The sequence below is a fragment of the Oryctolagus cuniculus genome, chromosome 19, assembly GCF_964237555.1.
Source record: "Oryctolagus cuniculus chromosome 19, mOryCun1.1, whole genome shotgun sequence".
NCBI lineage: Eukaryota > Metazoa > Chordata > Mammalia > Lagomorpha > Leporidae > Oryctolagus > Oryctolagus cuniculus.
This window is the reverse complement of record NC_091450.1, coordinates 65,661,558-65,687,964: the sequence shown is the minus strand read 5'-3', so window position 1 is coordinate 65,687,964 and position 26,407 is coordinate 65,661,558. Positions and strand designations below refer to the sequence as shown.

General features: G+C 41.6%; 1 protein-coding gene and 1 pseudogene across 5 annotated transcripts in view; both read left to right on the top strand.

Moving 5' to 3' along the window:
- Positions 1 to 25,942, top strand: part of SEPTIN14 (septin 14) — a 95,268-nt gene extending 69,326 nt beyond the window's left edge. For 4 of the 5 annotated variants that reach the window (XM_070064745.1, XM_070064744.1, XM_070064746.1 and 1 more), the window contains 4 exons: positions 15,641 to 15,737; positions 18,740 to 18,908; positions 20,101 to 20,233; positions 24,256 to 25,942. In XM_070064745.1, the coding sequence (XP_069920846.1) occupies positions 15,641 to 15,737; positions 18,740 to 18,908; positions 20,101 to 20,233; positions 24,256 to 24,435 (579 nt within the window). In that variant the 3' untranslated portion in view covers positions 24,436 to 25,942. Of the gene's footprint in view, positions 1 to 15,640; positions 15,738 to 18,739; positions 18,909 to 20,100; positions 20,234 to 24,206 lie in introns of all 5 variants that reach the window. The other variant, XM_070064747.1, reaches the window with a different exon arrangement.
- LOC103347360 (histone-lysine N-methyltransferase EHMT2 pseudogene) lies at positions 8,351 to 14,892 on the top strand (annotated as a pseudogene).
- Positions 25,943 to 26,407: the final 465 nt, after the last annotated feature.

The window sequence follows — 26,407 nt, the reverse complement described above, 5'->3', positions numbered from 1 at the left end:
ATAAGTTCTAATATATGCTTTGAATTCCCTGTGATCTTTTGCTGTGAGCTTTCCTTCCTTGGTTTCCTTCCTTTACCTTCTTTCATATGATGACCGTGTTTCTTTGTTTCTGTGTGTAACACATCTTTAAGCATCTTTTGCAGGGCTGGACGAGTGGCAACAAATTCTTTCAATTTCTGTTTGCTATGAAAGGTCTTTATTTCACCTTCATTCACAAATGATAGCTTTGCAGGATATAATATTCTGGGCTGGCAGTTGTTCTCTCTTAGTACCTGGGCTATATCTCGCCATTCCCTCCTAGCTTGTAGAGTTTCTGATGAGAAGTCAGCTGTGAGTCTGATTGGAGATCCTCTGAGAGTAATCTGACGTTTCTCTCTTGCACATTTGAGGATCTTTTCTTTATGTTTCACTGTGGAGAGTTTAATTACAACGTGTCGTGGTGAGGATCTCTTTTGGTCGTGTTTGTTAGGGGTTCTGTGGGCTTCCTGTACTAGGATGTCTCTGTCCTTCTCCAAACCTGGGAAATTTTCTGCTAATATCTCACTAAAAAGGCCTTCTAATCCTTTCTCCCTCTCCATGCCTTCAGGAACTCCTAGAACCCGAATGTTGGGTTTTTTAATAGTATCCTGAAGATTCCCGACAATATGTTTTAGAATCCTAATTTCCTCTTCTTTTCTTTGGTCTGACTGTGTCCTTTCCTGTTCTCTGTCTTCTAAGTCCGATATTCTCTCTTCTGCTTCACCCATTCTGTTTGTAAGGCTCTCTATTGTGTTTTTCATTTGATCTATTGAATTCTTCACTTCAGTCACTATCCCAGTTTCCTGTTGTACTAGTTGTTTCGTTTCATTTTGATTCCTCCTTAATATTTCATTTTCACGAGAGAGATTTTCTATCTTGTCCATTAAGGATTTCTGTAGTTCAAGAATTTGTTTTTGAGAACTTCTTAATGTTCTTATCAATTTTTTGAGATCTGCTTCTTGCATTTCTTCTATATCATCATCCTCATAATCTTGAATTGGGGTGTCTTTTTCATTTGAGGGCTTCATGGTGACTTCCTTGTTTTTATTACCTTGGTTTTTGCGTTTGTTATTTGGCATATTGGAGATATTTGGTTTCTTCACTGTGGTGCTTTTTCTTGTTATACTATGACTCTAGATTAAGTGGACTATCTGTTTTTGATGGAGCCTTAGGGCTTGAGATGGGTGTGGCCTGAGAGCTCTGTTTGGTGTGCCAAAGGTGACACTCCCAGGTTAGGCGTGGTAAACCTCTCTCTCTCTCTTTCTTTTTTTTTTTTTTGATTCAAAAGGGAAGTTATTCTGCACAGCTGGACGAAGTTGGAGGTAGTTAGCAGGCAAATGATATACCCACAGGAGCCAGAGATCAGAAGCTCTTTCCCAAGGACCACACAGGGAATCTGTTCGGCCCTCAGAGAGGGCTCAAATTCTCCTTCAGTCTCCCACTGGGTTGCCAAAGTTACGGAATTATAGCGTCTCTGGAGAGTGCTCACGTGAATTCCGTGAGTTCTCTCCCCCACCGTCTCTTTTTTCACAGTCTCAGTTCAGTAGCACCACAAATTTACTAGGTCCTAATCTCCTGTTAATTCGCCCCGCCCAGAGTCAGGTTTTTCTGCTAGGCTCAGGGCCGGTGCAGACCTGAGGTCGCTCTGCTTATGACGTATGTCCAAGATGGCGCCTGCTCTTTGTCTTGCTCTCCCTTGAGAGGTGAGCGGAGAGAGAGAAACCCGTGTCCGTGCCAGTCACCCTCTCTCTCTTCCAGTTAGCCTGGTGAAGTTCCCCCTGCCCCGGGGGTCGTTCCCTCTAGTCTCCTCTCTCCGCTTGCCTGCCGGTGTCTCGGGCTATTGAGGTTCGGCTCACCTCGCGTTCCAGCGGCTTGGTCCCGTGGCTCGGCTTGCGCAGCTCGGTTGCAATTTTTTGATGTACTAATTGCTATAAACTTCTCTCTTAACACTGCTTTTGCTATATCCTACAAGTTTTGGTATGTTGTGTTGTCATCTTCATTTGTTTCCTGGAGTTTTTTTTTATTTCCTGGCACACTGTTCATTCAAGAATGTGTTGTTAGTGTTCATACTTTGCATATTTTCTACAGTCCGTTAAGTTGTTAATTTCCAACTTCATTCCATTGTGGACAAAGAGATACATGGTATGATTTCAGTTTGTTTGAATTTGTTGAATCTTGCTTTATGGCCTAGCACATGGTCTGTACTAGAGAAAGTTCAAGCACTGATGAAAAGAATGTGTGTTCTGCAGCTTTAGGATGAGATGTTCTATAGGTGTCAGTTAGGTCCGTTTAGTCCATAGTGTAGATTAGCTCTGTTGTTTCTGTGTTGATTTTTAGCCTAGTTGATCTGTCCATTGATGAAAGTGGGATGTTTAAGTCTCCTATTATTATTGTTTTGGAGCCTGTGTCTCCCATTAAATACATTATCATTAGTTTTAAATAGCCGGATGCCCTGGAACTGGGTGCATATACATATCTCCCTGTTGAATGGGACCCTTAATCATTACATAGCACCCTTCTTTGTCTCTTTTAACAGTTTTTGTGCTAAAGTCTATTTTGTCTATTGTAATGGCTCCTCCTGCTTGTGTTGTCTTTACTTTCCATTGCCATGGAATATCTTTTTCTATCCTTTCACTTTCAGTCTGTGTGTATCATGTTAGTGATGTGCTTTTATTGTAGGCAGCAAATAGATGAGTTTTGTTTTTAATCCAGTCAGCCAGCCTGTATCTTTTAACTGGAGAATTTAGGCCATTTATATTCAAGGTTATTATTGATAAGTAATTATCTGGTCCTGCCATTTTTTCCCTTAAGTATACCTATTGTTAGTTTGGAATTTCCTTTGTACATTTACTATATTTTCTGCCTTCACTCTTTCATATTGCTGAATCTGTATTTCTGTGTATAGCAAGTCCTTAAGTGTCATTTGTAAGGCCTGGTAAGTGATTACAAATTCTTTGAATTTCTGTTGTTTTGGATGGTCTTCATTTCACCTTCATTTATAAATGAGAGCTTTGCTGGGCAGAGTATTCTGGGTTTACAGTTTTTTTCTTTTAGTACTTGGACTGTGTTTCTCCATTCTCTCCTATCCTGTAACCTTTCTGTTGGGAAGTCAGCTGTCAGTCTAATTGGAGGTCCTCTGCAGGTAATTTGGTCTTTCTCTCCTACACATTTTAAAATCTTTTCTTTATGTTTTCCTGTTGAAAGTTTGACTATAAGGGCCAGTTCTGTGGTGCAGTGAGTACGGGTTTAAATCCTGGCTGTTCCACTTCCAACCCAGCTCTCTGCTATGGCCTGGGAAAGCAGAAAATGGCCCAAGTTCTTGGGCCCCTGCACCCACATGGGAGACCTAGAAGAAGCTCCTGGCTCTTGGCTTCGGATTGATCTAGCTCCAGCCATTACAGCCACTTGGTGGGGGTGAACCAGTGGATGGAAGATCCATTCTCTCTCTCTCTCCCTCTCTGTAACTCTGCCTTTCAAATAAATAAATAAATATTTTATTTTTTATTTATTTATTTTTGACAGGCAGAGTGGACAGTGAGAGAGAGAGAGAGAGAGAGAGAGAGAGGTCTTCCTTTGCCGTTGGTTCACCCTCCAATGGCCGCTGCAGCCGGCGCACTGTGGCAGGTGCACCATGCTGATCCGATGGCAGGAGCCAGGTGCTTCTCCTGGTCTCCCATGGGGTGCAGGGCCCAAGCACTTGGGCCATCCTCCACTGCACTCCCTGGCCACAGCAGAGAGCTGGCCTGGAAGAGAGGCAACCGGGACAGAATCCCGTGCCCTGATCGGGACTAGAACCTGGTGTGCCAGCGCCGCAAGGCAGAGGATTAGCCTAGTGAGCCGCGGCACCGGCCTAATAAATAAATCTTTTAAACAACTGCATGAGAGCAAAAAAAAAAAAAGGAAGTTTGGCTATAATGTGTTGTGGTGAAGCTCCTTTCTGGTCATGCCTGCACTTGAATGTTCCTATCTTTAATCAAATTAGGGAAGGTTTCTGCTATTATTTCATCAACTAGGACTTATTATCCATTCTCTTTCCTCACCTTCAGAAACTCATAAGACACATATGCTAGGTTGTTTGATAGTATCCTACAGATCTTGAACAGTATTTTCAGTTTTTAAATTTTTCATATTTTTTCTTGTTGGTTGAGATATTTCCAAGGATTTGTCTTCTTTTTCTTTTTTTGTTAAGACAGTGGGAGAACCATTTTTTTAAAAATTTATTTATTTATTTGAAAGGCAGAGTTACACACACAGAGAGAGAGTTAGAGACAGAAGGAGAGAGAGTGGAAAGGGGGAGAGTGAGTGGGAGAGAGAGAGATATTCCCTGTGGGGGTTTCCTCCCTAAGTGGCTGCAATATCCAGGACTGGGCCAAGCCAAAGCCAGGAGCCAAGAACTCCCTCAGAGTCTCTCGTGTGCCTGATAGGGGTCCTAGCACTTGGTTCATGTTCCACTGCTTTCCCAGGCACATTAGCAGGAAACTGGATGGGAAGTAGGGCAGCCTGGGCTTGAACCAGTGCCCATATGGGATTTGGATTCCCATGGCATGTTTCTAGCTTTACTCTTAGGGGTAAGTCTGAGTGAGCGTGTGCCAAACTGTGCACCTCCTCCCTCTCTTATTCCCACTCTTAGTTTTTTTTTTAAAGATTCATTTATTTTACTTGAAAGTCACAGTTAGAGAGAGGAGAGGCAGAGAGAGAGAGAGAGAGAGAGAGAGGAGTTGGGGAGAGAGGGCTTCCATTCGCTGGGTCACTCCCCAGATGGCCACAATGCTGGAGCTGCACCCATCTGAAGCCTGGAGCCAGGAGCTTCTTCTGGGTCTCCCATGTGGGTGCAGAGGCCCAGGGACTTGGGACATCTTCTACTGCTTTTTCAGGACATAGCAGAGAACTGGATCAGAAATGGAGTAGCTGAGTCTCGAACCAGTGCCCATATGGGATGCGGGCACCACAGGCAGCGACTTTACCTGCTACACCACAGCGCCACCCCTCCCCCTCTTATTTTTAACAGGGATCAATTTTCCGTTGAATTTAAACACCTAAGAATAATTGTGTGTTAATTAAAGAGTTCAACCAATGGTATTAAGTAGAAAAAGAAAATACTAAAAAGAATAAAATAGTAAGCTGTTCCTAGATAGTCAGGACAAGGGCTGATCAAGACATTGTTTCTCATAGTGTCCATCTCACTTCTACAGGCACCTTTTAGGTGCTCAGTTAGTTTTCACCGATCAGGGTGAACATATGATATTTGTCCCTTTGGGGCTGGCTTATTTCACTCAGCATGATGTTTTCCAGATTCCTCCATCTTGTTTCAAGTGACTGGATTTCCTTTTTTTTTTTTAATCGCTGTGTAATATTCTATAAAGAGAACATATCCAATCTTCTGTTGGTGGGCATTTAGGTTGATTCCATGTCTTAGCTATTTTGAATTGAGCTGCAATAAACATCGAAGTTCAGATAACTTTTTTTGACTTTAATTACCCTTGGGTAAATTCCAAGGAGTGGGATGGCTGGGTCCTGTGGTAGGGTTATATTCAGGTTTCTGAGGAATCTCCAAACTGTCTGCCATAGTGGCTTTACTAGTTTGCATTCCCACCAACAGTGGATTAGTGTGCGTTTTTCCTTACATCCTCGCCAGCATCTGTTATTAGTTGATTTCTGTATGTAAGCCATTCTATCCGGGGTGGGGTGAAACCTCATTGTGGTTTTGATTTGCATTTCCCTGATGGCTAGTGATCCTGAATTTTTTTCATGTGTCTGTTGGCTGTTTGGATTTCTTCTTTTGAAAAATGTCATTGGCCCATCTCTTAAGGACTTTAAGATTTTTTTAAATGGTGGAATAATATTCCCTTGTGTATATGTACCAAGTTTTCTTTACTCATTCATGTATTAAAGGACATTTAGGTTGATTCTCTATCCTGGATATTGTGAATAGAAGTATTGTACACCTTTTGTTAAATATATTTATAAGTATTTTATTTTTGATGCAATTGTAATTAGAATTATTATTATTTTTAAAAGAATTACTTTTATTTATTTGAAAGAGTTAGAGAGGTAGAGGCAGAGAGAGAGGTCTTCCATCCACTTGTTCACTCCCCAGATGGCAGATGGAGCTGAGCTGATCTGAAGCCAGGAGCTTCTTCCTGGTCTCCCACATGGGTTCTTAGGCCATCTTCCACAGCTTTCTCAGGCCGTAGCAGAGAGCTGGATCAGAAGGGGAGCAGCTGGGACTTTAACTGGTGTCCACATGGGATGCTGGCGCTTCAGGTCAGGGCTTTAACCTGTTGCGCCACAACGCTGACCCCATAACTAGAATTATTTTATTAACTGCATTTTAGGTCTTTTATTGTGAATATATGAAAATGCAGTTAATTTGTGTATACTGATCTTACATTCTTCAGTCTTGCCAAATGCATTAATTAATTTTATAGTTTTTAGTGGATTCCTTAGGCTTTTCTGTTCATAAGATCATATTATATGTGAATAAGGATAATTTTAATCTTATTTTCAAACCAGATGCCTCTGGCTAGAATCTCTAATGCAATGTTTCATAGAGGTGGTGATTGGATATCCTTAGCTTTTCCTGATCTTATGGTGAAGTCTTTCACACATGGCATTATAATGCTAGCTGTAGTGTTTTCATAGACACTATCATCAATTTTAGGAAGTAATCTTCTTTTTAAAATTAAGGTTTGTTTAAAAGGAGTGACAAAGAGAGAGGGAGAGACAGAGAGAGGAGTCTTCCATGCACTGGTTCATTCCTCAAATGCTTGCAACAACTGGGACTGGCCCAGATTGAAGCTGGGAACCCAGAACTCCTGCCACGGAGCTGGTGGGAACCCAAATACTTGAGCTACCATCCAGTGCATCAGGCACATTAGTAGGAAGCTGGATCAGAAGCAGAGTGGCCACCACATAAACTGTGATATGATGAGATATAGGCCTTCGAAACAGTGGCCCACAATGTCACAACACCTGCTCCTGAGGAAGTTCCCTTCTGTTCTTAGGTTTTGGGGCAGTTTGTCATGAAGATTTATCGTTTATAATTTGTCAGTTTTCTCTAATGAAATGATCATGTGGTTTTTGTTTTCATTCTATTGATTTGATATATTCAATAAATTGATATTTAGATGGTAAACAATTTGCATTTCTAGTATAATTCCATTTGGCCATAGTGTATTAATTTAAAATATATACTGCTCTATACCAGTATTTTCTTGAGGAGTTTTTTTTTTTTTAATTTTTTTGACAGGCAGAGTGGACAGTGAGAGAGAGACAGAGAGAAAGGTCTTCCTTTGCCATTGGTTCACCCTCCAATGGCCGTCGTGGCCGGCGCACTGCGGACGGCGCAACGTGCTAATCCTATGGCAGGAGCCAGGTACTTCTCCTGGTCTCCCATGCGGGTGCAGGGCCCAAGCACTTGGGCCATCCTCCACTGCACTCCCTGGCCACAGCAGAGAGCTGGCCTGGAAGAGGGGCAACCGGGACAGAATCCGGCGCCCTAACCGGGACTAGAACCTGGTGTGCCGGCGCCGCAAGGCAGAGGATTAGCCTAGTGAGCTGTGGCACCAGGGAGTTTTTTTATCAGAGATATTGGCTTCTTAGTTTCTTGTGATTTCTTTCATTTATCAGTGTAGTTAGAAAATGAATTGGGGAGTGTGCCAGGTTATATTTATTGGAAAGGTTTGTGAGGAATTGACATTTCCCTCTTTAAAAATTTTGTTGAATTTAGTGGGGAAACTGTTCATCTCTTTGTGTATGATTTTTTAAAATTCTAACTCACTCCTTCACTTGTTACAGTTTATTATTATCTGTGTTTTTTGACTCAGTTTGGTAATCCTTATCTTCTAAACTTTTTTCATTACCTCTATGCTGTATAATTTTTTGAAGTAAGATTTTTGAGCATATTCCTGTATAATCCCTTTTATTTATGTAAAGTTGATAATGATATCTGTTTCATTTAAATTCTACTAAATTGCGAATTCTCTTTTTATCCTATCAGTTTCATTGATTTTTGAAGGCTTTGAAAGAGTCTGATATTCCAGTGTTTGTATCTATTCTATATTTCATTACCTTCTACTTAAATCTTTATTATTCCCTTCCTACTATTTTCAGGTTTGGTTTGATTTTCTTTTTGTAGTATCTTAAAGTGAATGGTTAGATTACTTACTTGAGATCTTGTTTCTTCTTTATACAAGCCTTTTTAGCTATAAATTTTCCCCTAAGCATTGCTTTGTACATATACTTTAAGTTTTTGTGTCTTTTGCCTTTATTTCTATTAATCTTGGTGTATTTATGTTCTCCGTTCTGTTTTGGGGTTTAGACTGTTGTTTAATTTTCACATATTTGTGAGATCGGAGGGGGCACGGGTGGCCGTCTTGCGGACCGAGGACTTCCTGGCCAGGGGGGCCCGGCCTCCCTTGTTGCTGGCCACCAGCCCCTTCCTCTTGGCAACAGCGGGTCCGGCCTTGGGCGCGGCCGTGTGGGAGGCGTGCCGTGCTGGGTCCTTGCGCGCGGGGGCGTCGTCCTCCGGTGGTCGGGCAGACTTGGGCCGGGGGGATGGGGGACCTCCCCGGCTGGCACTGCAGTGCCCGTGCCCCCAACCCTGGCCCAGGATGCCCCTGGGAGAGCGGACACGTCCCAGCCCAGCACCCAGATGCGTGGGCATGGGGAGCCACAGCGCCCACCCTGCGACCCCCTCGCGGACACCATCGGCAGTTCCGGCCCCTCTCTGACCCTGCCCAATGGAGGCTGCCTGTCAGCCATGGGGCTGCCACCAGGGCCAGGCCTGGAAGCCCTGGAAAAGGCCCTGGTCATCCAGGAGTCAGGAGGAAGAAGCTCCGGTTCCACCCCTGGCTGCTGTACCTGCTGGTGAAGCAGGGGGAGCTGCAGAAGGTGATCCTGATGCTGCTGGACAGCCTGGACCCCAACATCCAGAGCGACAGCAGAGCGAGCGCACGCCGCTGCACGCAGCCGCCCAGAAGGGCTCCGTGGAGATCTGCCACGTGCTGCTGGAGGCTGGAGCCAACAGCAACGCCATGGACAAGCAAAGGGGACACCTCTGATGGAGGCCGTGCTGGACACCACCTGGAGGTGGCGCGCTACACGGTGCAGCGAGGCGGCTGTGTGTACAGCAAGGAGGAGGATGGCACCACCTGCCTCCACCAGGCAGCCAAAGTTGGGAACCTGGAGATGGTCAGTCTGCTGCTCAGCACGGGACAGGTGGACGTCCGTGCCCAGGACAGTGGGGGGTGGGCGCCCATCATCTGGGCCACGGAGCACAAGCACAATGAGGTGGTTCGCATGCTGCTGACGCGGGGTGCCGACGTCACCCTCACCGACAACGAGGAAAACATCTGCTCGCATTGGGCCTCCTTCACTGGCAGCGCTGCCATCACCGAGGGCCTCCTGAACACCCGCTGTGACCTGCACGCTGTGAAGTACCACGGGGACACGCCCCTGCACGTCGCTGCCCAGGAGAGCAACCACGACTGTGTGCTCCTGTTCCTGTCCAAGGCGCCAACCCCGAGCTGCGCAACAAGGAGGGGGACACCGCGTGGGATCTGACCCCGGAGCGCTCTGACATGTGGTTCACGCTGCAGCTCAACCACAAGCTCTGGCTCGGGGTGGGCAATTGCGCCATCCGCACGGAGATCATCTGCCGGGATGTGGCTCGAGGCTACGAGAACGTGCCTATCCCCTGTGTCAATAATGTGGACAGGGAGCCCTGTCCTGAGGATTACAAGTACATCTCAGAGAACTGCGAGAGTTCACCATGAACACTGACCCCAGCATCACACACTTGCAGCACTGCACGTGTGTGGACGACTGCTTCAGCTCCAACTGCCTGTGCGGCCAGCTCAGCATCCGATGCTGGTGTGATAAGGACGGGCAGCTGCTCCAGGAATTTAACAAGATCGAGCCGCCCCTGATTTTCGAATGTAACTGCAAGAACCAGGTGGTGCAGAGCGGCATCAAGGTGTGACTGCAGCTCTACCGGACAGCCAAGATGTCTAGGGGGTCCACGCCCTGCAGACCATCCCCCAGGGCACCTTCATCTGCGAGTACATTGGGGAGCTGATCTCCAATGCTGAGGCCAACGTGAGCGAGGATGACTCTTATTTCTTCGACTCAGACAACAAGCTGCTTCATCAACCACCTGTGCGACCCCAACATCATCCCCATCCATGTCTTCAAGCTCCACCAGGACCTGCGATTTCCACACATTGCCTTCTTCAACTCCTGCGACATCAGGACTGGAGAGGAGCTAGGATTTGACTATGGTGACCACTTCTGGGACATCAAAAGCAAATATTTCACGTGCCAGTGTGGATCTGAGAAGTGCAAGCATTCAGCCAAGGCCATTGCCCTGGAGCAGAGCAGCCTGGCCCGGATGGATCCTCACCCCAAGCTGCTGCCTGAGCTCGGCTCCCTGCCCCCTGTCAACACCTGAGCCTGGACCAACCCTGCCTCCCCCACCCCCACCCTGCGCCCAGCAGCCTCCTCTATCATCTGCCCTCTCCTCTCCCACTACCCCGGCACACATTCCTGGACCAGAGACCCCAGCCTGGCCTTGGAAGTCTGACAGCCCCGTCCCCCAGAGCTGGTTCCTCCCTGGGAAGGGGGCTTCAGGGCTGGCCATCCCCTGTTCCCCATCCTCAGCTCACTTCTTATGAATTGAAATTGGGCCTCAACGCCAGCTGGTTTCTTTTCGTTTTCAGTAAATGTTGGGTTTGGCAACAAAAAAAGTTTGTTTTTGTTGTTGGTTTTTTTCCCCCATATTTTTCTTTGAAATTCTTGGTATAATGTATCCACGACTTAGTATGTATCTAAGAAACAACACTTATAAGTTTATCAATGACTAAACTAAAAAAAATCCTGTGTACTGGTTTGCATTTGTATGAGTGGCATATTCTGAAATCTGCTGTGCTTGTATTGTGACTGTCACTATTTTTACATAATGCTATTTTACACAATGCCATGTTGTTACTCATAGCACTCTGACCTACTTTCATGTGGTAGGTTCTTCTCAGGAACTCAGTTTAACTATTATTTATTGACATATCGTTGCCTCTGAAAAGATTCTACTGGCACAATTTATCATTAAAATTTTGAATCAAAAAAAAAGAGAAAAGTATGAAGTTCACAACTGTAAAACAATGTAGTCCTCCATATATTCCTACGGACTTCTAACGGTACAGCTTAACAACTAGCCATAGGACCCCAAAATCTCTTAAACTAGCTGATATGAATAGCAGCTTAAGTGTTATAAAGATCAAATAGATAGGAATAAATGGTTAAAGAGATCATATAAGTAGAACTAAGTGATTGGAAATAAGAATAGACAGAATTAAAAAAGAGTGAAGACTCCCAACATGGGAAGCAGTCCATACAGCAGACTCATAGAATGACAATTGCTTTAAGTAGCACTGTGACCTCAGAATCAGCCCTTAGGGCATTCCAGTCTGGCTGGAAAGCCCAGAGGAAACATTTCAGGCATGCTAAGGCAAGACACTATGGAAAAAAATGTCCTACATAAAGGGCCCCTGTGAGCGAGACCCCAGTGGAAAGAAGTGGCCTCCAAAGAAGGGTGTACTTTTTTCTGAAGGGAGAAGAGAACTTCCACTTTGCTTATGGCCTTGAGCTAGTGGATGCAAAAGGCTTCCAAAACTGAGGTGGCTCATGTCAAGGGCCTTGAGTGATCACTGATGTCATACTTAAGAGTTATTTGTTAAATGAACAAGAGTCACTGTGCACTAACTTCCTGTGTAGGACCTCTGTCCACAAAGAGTTGTATCATGAGACTTAATAGTAAAACTTGATCTCAAGAATCACTTCCATTTTTTTAAAGACTTATTTATTTTATTTGAAAGTCAGAATTACACACAGAGAGAAGGAGAGGCAGAGAGAGGTCTTCCTTCCAATGGTTCACTCCCCAGTTGGCCGCATTGACCGGAGCTGCGCCTATCCAAAGCCAGGAACCAGGAGTTTCCTCCAGGTCTCCCAAATGGTTGCAGGGGCCCAAGGACTTAGGCCATCGTCTACTGCTTTTCCAGGCCATAGCAGAGAGCTGGATCTGAAGTAGAGCAGCTGGGTCTTGAACTGGCACCCATTTGGGATGCCGGCACTTCAGGCCAGGTCGTTAACCCACTGTGCCACAGCGCCGGCCCCAAGCATCACTTTCTTTTAGTGTATTAAATGGAGGATATTATTATGTCTCATAAGTTAAATCTAAGAGCTCACAAAAGAGGTATCATCCTTAGGTCCATCTTTAAAGGCAATTAAGTTTTGAAAAGGAAAGGAGGGAGAGGAAGGAAGGGAAAAGAGAAAGGAGAAAAAAGTGAAAACACCTTAGAGAAACAATAACATAGAACAGCCCTTGTCTAGACTACTGAGGAAGAGTTCTGTTAGTTTTTTATTCGATTTTTTCTTTTTCTTTCTTTTTCTTTCTCAGACTAAACAGGAGAGGGAGGAGGAGTAGAAGAGAGGACAGGTACAGAAGAATTACTGTATTCCTAATGTTATATTTATGAGATGCATACAAATCAAATAAAGAAAATTCGATTAACTTCAAGTGAACACAGAAATAACTTTATTCTCTGATAGACGGAAGTAATTTCAACTATCAAACATGTCTTTCAACTGAAATGTAAACCACATGAAATTAAAAATGTGATAGAAGACATCAACTGCAGAAGAGATGAAACATAAGAAAGAATCGGCTACTGAAGATAGGTTGTGAGAATACACAGAAAGAGAAGGGAAAAATAAAAATTAGCCCAAAGGAATGAGGAAAGTTCCTGAGAACCTTGTGACAGTGTGGAAAGAGCAATGGTTTCAGTGATTTGTCTTCAAGAAGGGCTTGAAAATGGGAAGGGGTGGAAAGTGTATTTGATAATACACTTTGTGTACAATTTGTAATACAGGGAGATAGACTCCACTAAATAATATTAGGGGACTTAACAGCCCACTTTCATAAGTGGGCAGATCAGCCAGACAGAAAATAAGCAAAGAAACAGCAAGTTTATTGCAACCTGGATCAGCTGGATCTACGAGGCATCTGTAGAACATTCCATTTAGCTGCAGAGTGCACATTCGTCTAAACACATGGAAATTCTCCTGGATGGAGCACATGATAGGTCACAAAACAGTTGTCAGCAAGGTTTTAAAACTGGAATCCATATCAAGTATCTTCGCTAAAAACACTACAATAAAAGTAGACAAAATAACAAAACACTTTGGAAACAATAAAACTTCAGAAATTAAATAATGTACTCATGAACAAACAACTGATCAAGGAAGAAATTAAGAAGGAAGTTAAAAATTTCTTGAAATGAATTAAAATATTGGGGCCAGTGCCGTGGCTCAGTTGGTTAATCCTCCGCCTGTGGCACTGGCATCCCATGTGGGTACCAGTTCTAGTCCCGGCTGCACCTCTTCCAGTCTGGCTGTCTGCTGTGGACTGGGAAGGCAGTGGAGGTTGGCCTGGGTGCTTGGACCTCTGCACCTGTATGGGAAACTGGGAGGAAGCACTAGGCTACCAGCTTCGGATTGGCGCAGTTCTAGGCATAGCAGCCATTTAGGGGGGTGAACCAATGGAAGGAAGACCTTTCTCTCTGTCTCTCTCTCTCACTCTCTATAACTCTACCTGTCAAATAATAATAAAAAATAAATTAAAATATAATGTGCCACGACCTGTGTAATACAGGTATAGCAGTGCTAATAAGGACATTTAGAGTAATTAATGCGGCATAACAAACAGAAATATCTGAAGTAAACAAGTTACCACCTCACCTTACAGAACTAGAAAAACAAGAAAAAAATCAAACCCAAAAGTAGTAGAAGAAAAGATGTAATAAAACTTATAGCAGAAATAAGGCCAATAGAGGCTAAGAAAACATAGCAAAAAGTTAACAGCTGTATTTGTTTCTTTTTAAAGATTTATTTTATTTATTTGAAAGAGTTACAAAGAGACAGAAGGAGAGGCAGAGAGAGAGAGGTCTTGAGAGAGAGAGAGAGAGGTCTTCCATCCACTCATCCACTGGTTCACTCCTCAGTTGGCTGCAACAGTGGAGCTGTGCCGATCCAAAACCAGGAGCCAGGAGCTTCCTCCGGGTCTTCCCATGAGGGTGCAGAGGCCCAAGGACAGCAGAGAGCTGGACTGGAAGTGGAGCAGCTGGTCTCAAACCAGCGTCCATATGGGATGCCACCGGCACTGCAGGCAGCGGATTTGCCCACTACATCACAGCACTGGCCCAAAAGCTGTCTCTTTGAAAAGTTAGAACTTAAAAAGCTCTTATATAAGCTAAGTAAGAAAAAAGACATTTCAAATAAATAAAAACCAGATATTAAAAGAGACACATTGCCTCTGTATTACATAATACAAAAGATTAATGGAGATAATTGTGAACAATTAAACAGCAAAAATATGATAATCCAGAAGAAATTGGCAAATTCTTAGAAGCACATGCCTTACTAAGATTGATTCATGAAGAAATAGAATGCCTAGGAGACCAGTAAGGACTAGGGAGACTGAATTGGCAGAGGTAAGTTAGCTTGTCTGCAATTTTGCCTTTTTCTCTCTAACTCTACCTGTAGGAGCTCAATTATAGGGAATACTTACAAGGAATAGTTTTTTATCATGACCAATTATTTGACTAAGAAATGTTAATTATTCAATATTGCCATAGTACTTGATAATTTTGCATTTAGACATTTCCTTTATAACAGCTTCTATTCAGGTGGACAAATACACATAAGTTCCTATTGATCTTGAGCATATTTTAAATATTCCTTTACCTGTTGAAATCCTTACTTAATGTATACTAAGCTGATCTTCTGTATATTAAGATAATCGAAAATGAATCTTGATGTGAATGGAAGGGGAGAGGGAGTGGGAAAGGGGAGGGTTGTGGGTGGGAGGGACGGTATGGGGGGGAAGCCATTGTAATCCATAAATCGTACTTTGGAAATTTATATTCATTAAATAAAAGTTTAAAAAAATATTCCTTTACATCTTGTCCAAAATGTACTTTTACCTTCTATTTTCTTTTTCACTTTGATCATCATCTTCTCAAATATCCCTTTGATTATCACTTTTGAGACATCCCCGGCCTGGAGAACCTCTCTGTCATGAGCCACAGAGACCCCATTTTGCTCTAAATTGCACTTCGAATTCACTGGGATGCATATAGTATTGCTTATAAGCAAGTGCTGTGTTTATCCATTAACATTGTTTTAGTTCTTTTTAGTACCATTTTCTTTTGTTTTTTTTATACTAGAGTTAAAAGTGGTATGAATGTCATTTTCTCAACAATGTCTCTGTGTGTCAGGGTAAATATAGGGAAGACTTATATGTCCACTAAAATCCTTTTTCTTTTTATTTTCCACAGCATGATACCTTGCTGTAGGGTCTACTCAGTAGATAATTTTCAATTATGTGCATAATCTGAAATTAATGTTGGCAAAAAATCTGTTAGCAGATATATGCTGTCAAGTATTGAGATCTGATGCAGTATATATCCTTTGTTTAATCAGATGTATTGACATTCTCATCTCTTATTTTTGTACAGCATCAACCGCATTAGTATGAAAGAAGTCAATTAATACCACTCTTATTTTCTAGGCACTTCTGCCTTTCGCTGTCGTAGGGAGCATGGATGAGGTGAAAGTTGGGAAAAGGATGGTCAGAGGCCGTGACTACCCCTGGGGAGTTTTGCAAGGTAAATGTGATGAAAGAGCACAGGCTCCGGAAATATGGAGTTAAACATTCCATGTATGTCACCTGTAGGCTCAAAATAGCACTTTAACCTTGTAAATATTGTTAGCTCTTTCTAGCCTGTACATCGACAGTTACTAATGAGAAACTCAGGTTATATTTCATCTAAGCTGATGCTTACATTGACTGTGATTCATTCTCATAGGAGTCCCATTGGGCTTCTGGCTGAAATTTAGAGGCGAGGCATCATGCCCTTGTTCAACCCCATGTGCCATATTCACAATATCTCTCGGGGTAAATTCTGACATTCAGAGTAGTGGGAAGCACTTTGAACAAAACCGAAGCATAAATACTAATGCTTAAATCCATCACATGTACAAAGCATTTTAAAAGTGATCACTAGATAACACTATGACAGACTATTTTTTTAAAGATTTATTTTACTTGAAAGAGTTACAGAGAGAGAGAGAGAGGTCTTCCATCTGATGGTTCACTCCCCAATTGGCTGCAACGGCTGGAGCTGCACCAATCCGAAGCCAGGAGCCAGAAGCTTCTTCCGGGTCTCCCACACAGTGCAGGGGCCCAAGCACTTGGGCCATCTTCTACTGCTTTCCCAGGCCACAACAGAGAGCTGGATAGGAAGTGGAGCAGCTGGATCTTGAACCAGTGCCCATATGGGATGCCGGTGCTTCAGGCCAGGGCGTTAACCCGCTGCACCACAGCGCCACCCCTATGACAGACTATTTTAAAACATATAATCTTTGGCACATTGCTCCTTTCACAGTTATATTAGTTATTTAGCACCATGATGAGTGGAACATTGTAATGTACAGCAATTTATCTTTTTCCTTTACTGTGGGACTAAGGACTGGAGAATGGATGATTGCTACCTTTACTGGTCTCTAAGACATTTTTAGAATTTCAGAGTTATGAAACATACTTCAAACATGTTTTACTATATTACTATATGTTATAATACACTGCATGTAATATTATGTAGGTATAATATAAATATAAACAAAATAAGCTATAGTAAAATCATCGTAAAATAAATATAATAAATATAAATAAAATATTGTCAAATTATCATATGCAATAAATAATAAGTCATCCTAGGACTTTTGGAAATGGCAAACACGAGAGAAAGACATGTGAGTTGGTTTTTTAATTAAAGAATTTTTAATTGAAAAAATTGTATGTAGTTTTCATATACAACGCGATGCTTTGAAATATGTGTTTGTTGTTGAGTGGCTAAATTGAGCTAATCAACATATACATAAGCTTTGTGGTGAGAATATTAATATATACTCAATATTGAAATTTTTCAGAATGCAATATGTTAACAATAGTAACCATGATGTACAGTAGATGTCTTGAACTTTTACTTTTATCTAACAAAATATTGTATACTTTGACCAAAATCTCCCTTATCCACTACTCTATCCAGCTCCTGATAACCACTATTTAGTATTTATGTAAATTAAACATTTTAATATTCCTTAAATAACTGAAAGCACGCCATATTTGCCTTTTGTGCCTGGCTTATTTCGTAGCTAAAGGGCCTCCCGGTTCACCCATGTTGTTATAAATGACAGAATTTCCTTCATTTTAAGGCTGAATGGTATTCCATTGTGCTTATTTGCTACATTATTTATCCACTCATTGAGTGGTGGACACTTGGGTTGATTTCATATCCTGACTATTTTTTCTTTTACTTTTTATTTATTTATTTTTAAAAGATGGTGACGTATTGTTATTTTGGAAGCAAAGCAACCAGGACTCGTGCTCACATTTGGAATATTGACATTGCAGGCAGCAGCTTAGTTCACTGTGCCACAATGCCAGCCCCAATCAGCCAGTTTCTGAAAGGGATTTCTAAGTATGCTACTATGATATTACAGTCTATATTGTTCTTAAAGATTTATTAATATTTGCTTTATATATTTAGGTACAAATATATTTTATATAAGTATATATATATTTAGGTAAAAATATATATTTAGATGCAAATATATTTATAAGTGCTATGTCATTTTGAATATATTTATTGAATTGAGAGGCAGAGAGACAGTTATACAGAGAGTGTCCTCCTATCAGTCCACTTGCTAGATGATTGCAGTCACTGGGACTGGGCTGGGGCTAAAGTCAGGAGCTGGAAGATCAGTCCAGGCCACCCTTGTGGATTCAGAAGCCATCACTGCTGCCTCCCAGAGCTGCCTTAGCAGGAAACCAGAGCCAGGAGCTGACTGTTGGTACTGAATCCAGGTACTCCAATATGTGAAGCAGGTGTCTTAATTGGCATCTTAACTACTGGACTAAATGCCAGTCCTGCTATATCCTTTTGATTAAATGACTCCTCTGTTTTTATACAATGACCTTCTAATTCTTGGTTTGCAGTTTTTGCCTCAAAGCCTACTTTATCTGCTAGAAATATAGCTGCTTCTGCATTTTTCTTCAGTCTTTGCCTCTTTCAGTATATGTGTGTCCTCAAAAGAATCATATGATTTATTGATTGAATATTGATTAGTGAAACACATGTATGGGATATAAGTGGGATTTTATAACTAACACATGCATAATCTATGTTTTGCATATTATATTTTTGTTAGTAGAATTTTACTTAATGAAAGTATTTCCTTCAGTGGTGTTATAATACATACTTCATTAGAAGCCTCTGAAATACCTTCAGGATAGTTTGTAAAGTATTAATGCACTGACCGTGAAAAACTATAGTGGATGCTATTAAGACACATTGTTTTACTATTTCTTATTTCTTACTTATGCATTAAATTTAAAGAAAATTTGCTAATCTAGAAGTAAACTCTGCATAGTTGGTATGTATTAGTAGGAACACAGTTATGTTGTTAAAAGAATTATTGCTATTATTCAGATGATAATGTTGGCTTTCCTTTAAACGTGGTTTCCATTCTTGCATTCTTTCGAGAAAGCTTACTGAGTACCAGGTATTGACAGTGAATGTTGTGGATGTATTGTTTTTCTGACCAGTGGAAAATGAAAATCACTGTGACTTTGTTAAGCTCCGGGATATGCTTCTTTCTACCAATATGGAAGACCTGAAAGAACAGACACACACTCAGCACTATGAACGTTTCAGGTACTTCAAACTGCAGTCAATGGGTTTCACTGATGTGGGCCCGGACAACCAGCCAGTTAGGTGAGTACAGATATGGCTGGAACAACTAGATGAACAATTTAGAAAGTCCTTACAACCACAAAATGTAGTCATTTGGGCATGCAGATAATTGCACTTCTCCCATCCCAACCCATCCTTCATTTTAAGTTTTTTAATCATCCTAAGTCTTAGGTGGAACTAGTAGAAGCAATATAAAAAGAGTTCATTTATAAGTGAAATATTTGTGTATATTGAAATATGTATCCAAGGCATTATTTTGTTTTGATTTTTGTATTTATGTGAAACAGAATCAGGGAAGAGATTGGTGAATATGAGCAAAACTGACAAAGACTGGCAAAAGAAATTAAGAAAGTTTGGTGAAGGAAAGAGTTGAAAAGCATTAATTCAATGTCTTGAAGTCAAGTGAAAAAGTTTTAGAGCAGATGTATTTAGCGCTATGGAAGATGGATGGTATTTGTGTTGTAACAGTATTTATAGTACTTTAGTAGTCAATTGGTTATGATTCCTTGATGACATCCAAAATTGAACTGTCTTAAGTGAATGATATTTTTAAAGATGCCTAGCTTTATTTCAGCTATTTTAAAAAGATTTATTTATTTGAAAGACAGGTTGGGAAGACAGAGATAGATATCTTTCATCCACTGGTTCACTTCCCAAATGGCCACAGTGGCTGGGGTTGGAGTTAGGCCAGGCCAAGGACAGGAGCTGGAACTCCATTTGGGTCTCCCACATGGGAGCACAGGCCCAAGTACTTGGTACATCTCCCACTGCTTTCACAGGTGCATTAGCAGGGAACTAATTGGAAGTGGAGCAGCGAGGACACAAACTGGTGCTCATATGGGATGCTGACATCACGGGTGATGGCGTAACCTGCTACACCACAACACCAGCTCCTATTTCAACTATTTTGAAAGTAGTTTCAATCATTGGAACTTTCCTCAAATTTTATTGCCAAAATATAAGAAGTACAGAAAATGGCAGAAATAAGAAATCACTACTATAAGTAGTTAAAAATTATAGTACCCTTTTTAGTGCTCTTTATTTATACTCTACATATACTCAGGTTGAATATTACACCTCAGTTTATATATCCCATGATGTATGTTGTCATATTGGTAAATGTTCTTTTATAGAACCTAGCCTACAAATATATCTTTATATGTTTGTTTATGTGGGCATTTTAATGTGAGAGTAATACAAATGTGCTTTTTAGCTTTCAGGAGATCTATGAAGCTAAAAGGCAAGAATTCCATAATCAATACCACAGAGAAGAAGACCAGCTGAAACAGAGGTTTATGCAACGGGTGAGGGAGAAAGAAGCAACATTTAAAGAAGCTGAGAAAGAGGCAAGTGCTGCCGGTTTGATATACTTTACATCAACTTTTAGTGGTCTTCCTAACTTAGGGGGTAAACTCGAGAGATCAGTTGATGTTTTTGAGGCTGCTTGACTTCAAAAAGTATGAATCCCACGAGGCATTGCCATGGTGGGAATTCTATGCAGTGGCTGTGCCCTGTGTCAAGTCTTCACCTGGGCCCCAGATTGTCCACATGCTATCCTTTGTCTAGATAGAGACATCTGTGTTTCCACAGCTCTTGCAGTCTGTGTGGCCACAGAATTAGTAGTGTGTGGATGCTGCTAGATGTGGATGTTGGCTTGTACCTCACGTAACAGTGGGACGGGCCACACCTGAGCTCACTTGGTGATGACTGTGGTGGCCCAGGATGCTGTACCAGAATCTGGGGAGCAGAGTCTTGAGGTGGAGCAGAGAGATGAATGCTGAGATCCCCAAGGGGCCTCTCCAGGAATCTTGCAGTGAAGGCCCTGATTTGCCTCACAGATCCCTCTGAAAAGCCTTGTCTTCATGACTAGAACCTGGGTAACTGACAGCCACATTAATCCCTGGCAAATGGCCACTTGGGTACATCTTTAATATTCTCTCCTGAACATGAAAATTATTATTCACAGGGCCAGCTTTAGGGTTTTCAAAATTTTACTTCCTCCTTCCAATTATACATTCCATCTTTAAATAATTTCTCTCCTCTTTTTACTGGAGGTAGTTAAAAGTTGTGTAGACCCTTGACTGCTTTGCTCCTTAGATTTCCCTTCTGCCAGATACCCTGGCTCGTGGCTCTTAAACTGTGTCCTGAATAATGCCTTAGACACAGGAACAATTCAACCATGTTCTTTGCAACTGTACACTGAGGATGGTCTTTACTGAAGTTTCTAATACCTTGTTTCTATCTGCAACTCCATCAAGAAGGCCTTACTGTCTGTATTTCTATCAGTATTCTGACTTGGTCCTAACTAATGCCTGAGAAGATTTAGATTTTCCCTGCAGCTCTTGTCTTCTTATTCCTCAGCAGTATTTCCCTTTATGCTGAAATTATGGGGATCCAAGTTTTTTGTTTTTTTTTTTTTTTTTTTTCTTTCTGGCTTAATCCTATAATTCTTCCAGCCTGTGCCCATTACTCAGTTCAAAAGGCATTTATGGTGGTAGGAAGCAGGATGGTGGCTGAGTAAGATGATCTGGGGACCACCTTCCCATGGAGGCAGAAAGTTTCACAATTATCAACACATCAAGTCACCATCACAAGAGCCACAGATGCCAGGCGGGAGACCATAGTGCCTTTAGGAGAATAAGAAGAAGCATTGCAATGAAGAAATCAGAAAGGAAAGAGATGCCTGTGTCATCCCTCCCCTACTCTAAGCAGCACAGTCTGGAGAGAGATACTTGCTGCTTGTGAGAGGCAGAGGGAGCTGAATTCCAGTGCAAGGCCCACTGCAATAAAATTCAGACTCACACAGAACCCTGTGGCTCCTGCTCCAAGGCTTGTGCCTGCAGACTGAGTATTGGGCTTTCTATAGCCAGACAACCTCTGTCACTCCTCCCACAAACCTGGGCAGAAACTGGAACAAGACCACAGCTGCTATAGAGTAGGGCAGGAGAGGGAGTTCAGGACCTTGCTTTGGAGCTCTGAGCCCATCCAGCAGCTGCTGCGAGACCCAGCACCTGTTAAAGCCCAAAGACCTGTACCCCACCCCAGAGGGTGCTCATGGATGCAGCCTCTGAAGTTCTTGGCCTTGTGCAGAGGCCTGTGCTGTGTTAGGTTATACTCCTTTCAGTGTGTCACCACGGGCCTAGAGTGGGCCTGACATGCACTCACAGGAATTCATGGGGTCAGTGGCTGTGGAATTCAAGTCTTACCCAGATTTGTTTCTTTAAAAAAAAAACTTTATTTAAGGCATACAAATTTCATGTATTTCCTATATACAGATTCAGGGACATAGTGATACTTTCTACCCTACCCTCCCTCCTGCCCACACTCCCACCCTTCTTCCTCTTCCCTCTCCTATTCCCATTCTTATTTTTTACAAAGACTTATTTTCAGTTAATTTTATACTTGTAATATTTACTATACACTAAATAAAGAATTCAACAAATAGTATGAAGAAAAAAAAATCTTCCCAACAGTTGAGACAAAGGCTATTCAAAATCATTGCATCTCAAAGTGTCAATTTCACTTCTATAGATTACCTTTTAGGTACTCTATTATTTACCACAGATAAGGGAGAACATATAGTATTTGTCTTTTTGGGACTGGCTTATTTTACTAAGTGTAATGGTTTCCAGTTGCATCCATTTTGTTGCGAATGACAAGATTTCATTTTTTACTGCTGTGTAGTATTCCATGGTGTATATATACCATAATTTCTTTATCTAGTCTTCAGCTGATGGACATCTGGGTTGATTCCATATCTTAGCTGTTGTGAATTGAGCTGCAATGAACATGGAGTACAGATAACTCTTTAATATGCTGGTTTCTTTTTGTTTGGGTAAATTCCCAGGAGTAGGATGGCTGGGTCATACAGCAGATCAGTATTCAGATTTCTGAGGTACCTCCATATTGACTTCCAATGTGCCTTTACCAGTTTACCTTCCCACCACCAGTGATTAGGGTATCTTTTTCCCCACATCCTTGCCAGCATTTGTTTATTGATTTCTGTATGAGAGCCACTCTCACTGGGGTGAGGTGAAGTCTCCCTGTGGTTTTGATTTGCATTTCCCTGAAGGCTAGTGATCACCCCACTGGGATGTCAAATACCAGAACCTGCTAGGTCCTTGCTACTGTGTTTTTGTGCCCCTTGTCTGACCTTCCATGTCCTTCTCCCACTCTAACATCATGTAGGGAACTTTTGAAGGCTCTGTCCCATGGATTTCAACCCAGGTATTCTAATGTAATTAACCTGTATGCAGTCTACACATCAGGAGACTTACAGGCTCACTGGATGACTAATGAACACCCAGCACTGAGAGTCACTGAAATCAACACTGCTTGCATTCTTGACAGTCATCTCAGCCTACTGACCATTAGTGTGGTAGCAAAAGTCCCCAGCATATGTATTTTTTAAAACTTAAGCCACAATTGCACCTCTCCTTCATCGTATCATTCCATGCAAATGATAACTTTAAAAAGCACACCTTCTCTAGAGCAGGTATTTGGCATAGCAGTGAGGAAACTCACATCCTGTGTCAGATTGCCTGGGTTTAAGTCCTGGCCCTACTCCCTGTCCCAGCTTCCTGCTTATGCATACCCTGGAAGGCAGCTGGCGATGCCCCATGTGGTTGGATCCAGGCCACCCATAAGCTAGACCTGGATGTAGTTCCCAGCTCGTGGGCATTTGAGAAATGAGCCAGTGGATAGTGGTCTCTATGTCTCTCTGTTTAAGTAAGTACATAATTTGAATAAGTAATTTGAATTAAAAATAGCTTCTCTGATGCATATAACAATCTTTGTGCTGTTGACAAATCATATCACAGATGCAGGCCTGCCTCTAATGAGATCAAAGGTGGCTCTGCCTCTTTTGTATGGTTAATTGAATTGATTTTAAGCCCCATAGATGAATAAGAATTCCTGAGGAGCTAAAACGTAAGTGAGTTCTTGTTTTCCACATGAACTGATTTTACTTAACAAGGAAATTATAAGACTTTCTTTCAAAGCATCTTTCCCAATTCAAGTCTCAGCTGCTGTTTCACAAACCATGGTGTATCTTAATGTGCATGTATTTTTAGTGAGCATGGATTTATTAAACTTTATTAGAACATGTTTTGAGGAGAAAATGTTGACTCAGAAAATATAGGTTATTAGGAAAAATGAAAAATTCAGATTTTTTTGTTCACAGCTGTGGGTTCTATTACATTTGATTCCATGGGAACATAGTCAAAATTAACATCAAGGACACCCCACATCTGAGTATTTTCTTTTATTGTGAATGTTTGAGTTGTTTGATAACCCTAAAAGTAAAGTATATTCTTTCAGCTGTTCTGCCGCACTGTGCTTTGAGTCACACTGCACATTGATGTCCCAGTTACAGGACAAGTTCGAGAACCTGAAGAGGATTCAACACGAGGAGATGATAAAGCTTGAAGAAGAGAAAAGACAACTGGAAGAAGACATAGTAGATCTTTATAAAATGAAGGCTACTTCTGACACATTTCAGACACCTGTGTGCACCAATGTAAAAAAGGACAAAGATCGTAAGAAATAGTTTTTTTCTGGGGTGAGCATTTGGCACAGTGGTTAGACATCAGTTAGGAAACCCGCATTCCATACCAGAGTGCTTGGGTTTGAGTTTGAGATCAGTTTTTTTCTTAATTTATTTATTTGAAAGGCAGAGAGAGAGAGAGAGAGAGAGAGAGCGCACTTCCATCTGCTGGTTCACCCCTTAAATGGTTGCAAAGGCCAGGACTGGGTCAGGCTGAAGCCAGGAGCCAGGAGCTTCATACTGGTGTCCCACATGGGTGGCAGAGGTCCAAGTACTTGGGACATTGTGGTCTTCCCAGGCACATTAACAGGAAGCCGGGTTGGAAGTGGAACAGCTGGGACTTGAACCATCACTTGATATGGGATGCTGGCATCACAAGTGTTGGCTTAACTCACTGCACCACAACACAAGCCCTGCAATTCCGTTTTCATTCCCACATCCTGGTAATGGGTACCCTGGGAGGTACTGGGCGATGGCTACAGTACTTGGGTCCCTGTCAACCCATGTCAGAGAACCTGGCTGGAGTTCCAGGCTTTGGCCTGGCCCAACACCAGTGGTTGTAGGCAGTTGAGGAGTGAATGAGCAGATGGAAAATCTCTCTCTTCCTGTCTCTGCACCTGTCTCTCTCTGGCTTTTAAATAAATACATGAATACAAATTTAAAATAGTCTTTTCTTACCATCTATATGTTGGAGAGTTCCACCATTCTCTATTCCACTTACTTAGGAGATTGTATTCATAACATTTAACTCTGATTACAGTTCTAATATTAACATTTTTTGGATTTTGTATGTTTTCTCTAAATAAATGTGAACTCCTTGTGAGCAGACACTTTGTCAGTCTTGTTAGATGCCTTATTACTATCACTTAGGACATAGACTAGCCACAAATGCGGTACTTAGTGAATATTTTTCAAAATGAAAAAGATTAAAGAAATATGAAGGGCCTTCAAAGTTTATGCAAATATGTATTCTGAAAATTTATCAATTAATTTCATTTTTTGCACCATAATTATCTTTTAATTCCATTTTCTATGAACTTTTTAAAGTACCCTCTCATGTCTTTACACATTATTTTCCATGCAGGCATGATTGACTTTTGAAAATAACAATCCAGAGAAATAGTGCCATTAGTAACTTGTAAGTAGCCCTATCAGTAATGTCTTTAGTATATATGTCTTTAAATTATGTTTATGGAATTTTGTGTGATGAACACACATCTGTCACTGAAATGGCACTGCTCAACCCAGTGAAATCTTACAAATGTGTACGATGTATGTGTATTTAAACACTTTTAAACATATATTACACTATTGTGAACCAGCCCATCCATCCAAATAGTACTGCTCTCAATTGCTTTATTATTTCCACTATTAATAATTTAATACATGTCTTTCAATATTAATAGAATCTTTGACTAACAAATTGTATTGCATACAATTATGAGGTACAATTGATGCTTTTGTATCTTTAAACAATGTGGAATGATTAAACTGAGTGAATTAATATGTCCATCACCTTGTCAACTTATTTGTTTTTTGGGATAAGACATTTGAAATGAACACTTAGCAATTTCAAAATAGGTGATATGTTGTTGACTGTAATCACTGCAAGGTGTAAAGATTTCAAACTTATTGCTCCAGCATATCTGAAACTGTGTATGCGTTGAGTAACAACTTGCTATTCCTTCCTTTCCTCCATGCCAGCCTTTGTAGACCATCATTCTCCTCTCTGAGTTAAGTTTGTAAACATTCCATGTGGGTTCTGAGACTGAGTGGTATTTGTCTTTCTCTGAGTCAATTAACTCAGCGTGATATCCTCCAGGTTCATCCATGTTGTCCAAAGTATCAGCCTTATCTTTCTAACAGCTGAATGGTATCCCACTGACTACATTTTATTTCTTTATCCTAAATGGAAATGTAGGTTGATTTCATAGTTTGGCTCTTGTGAAAACTGCTGCAGTGAACATGGGAGCAA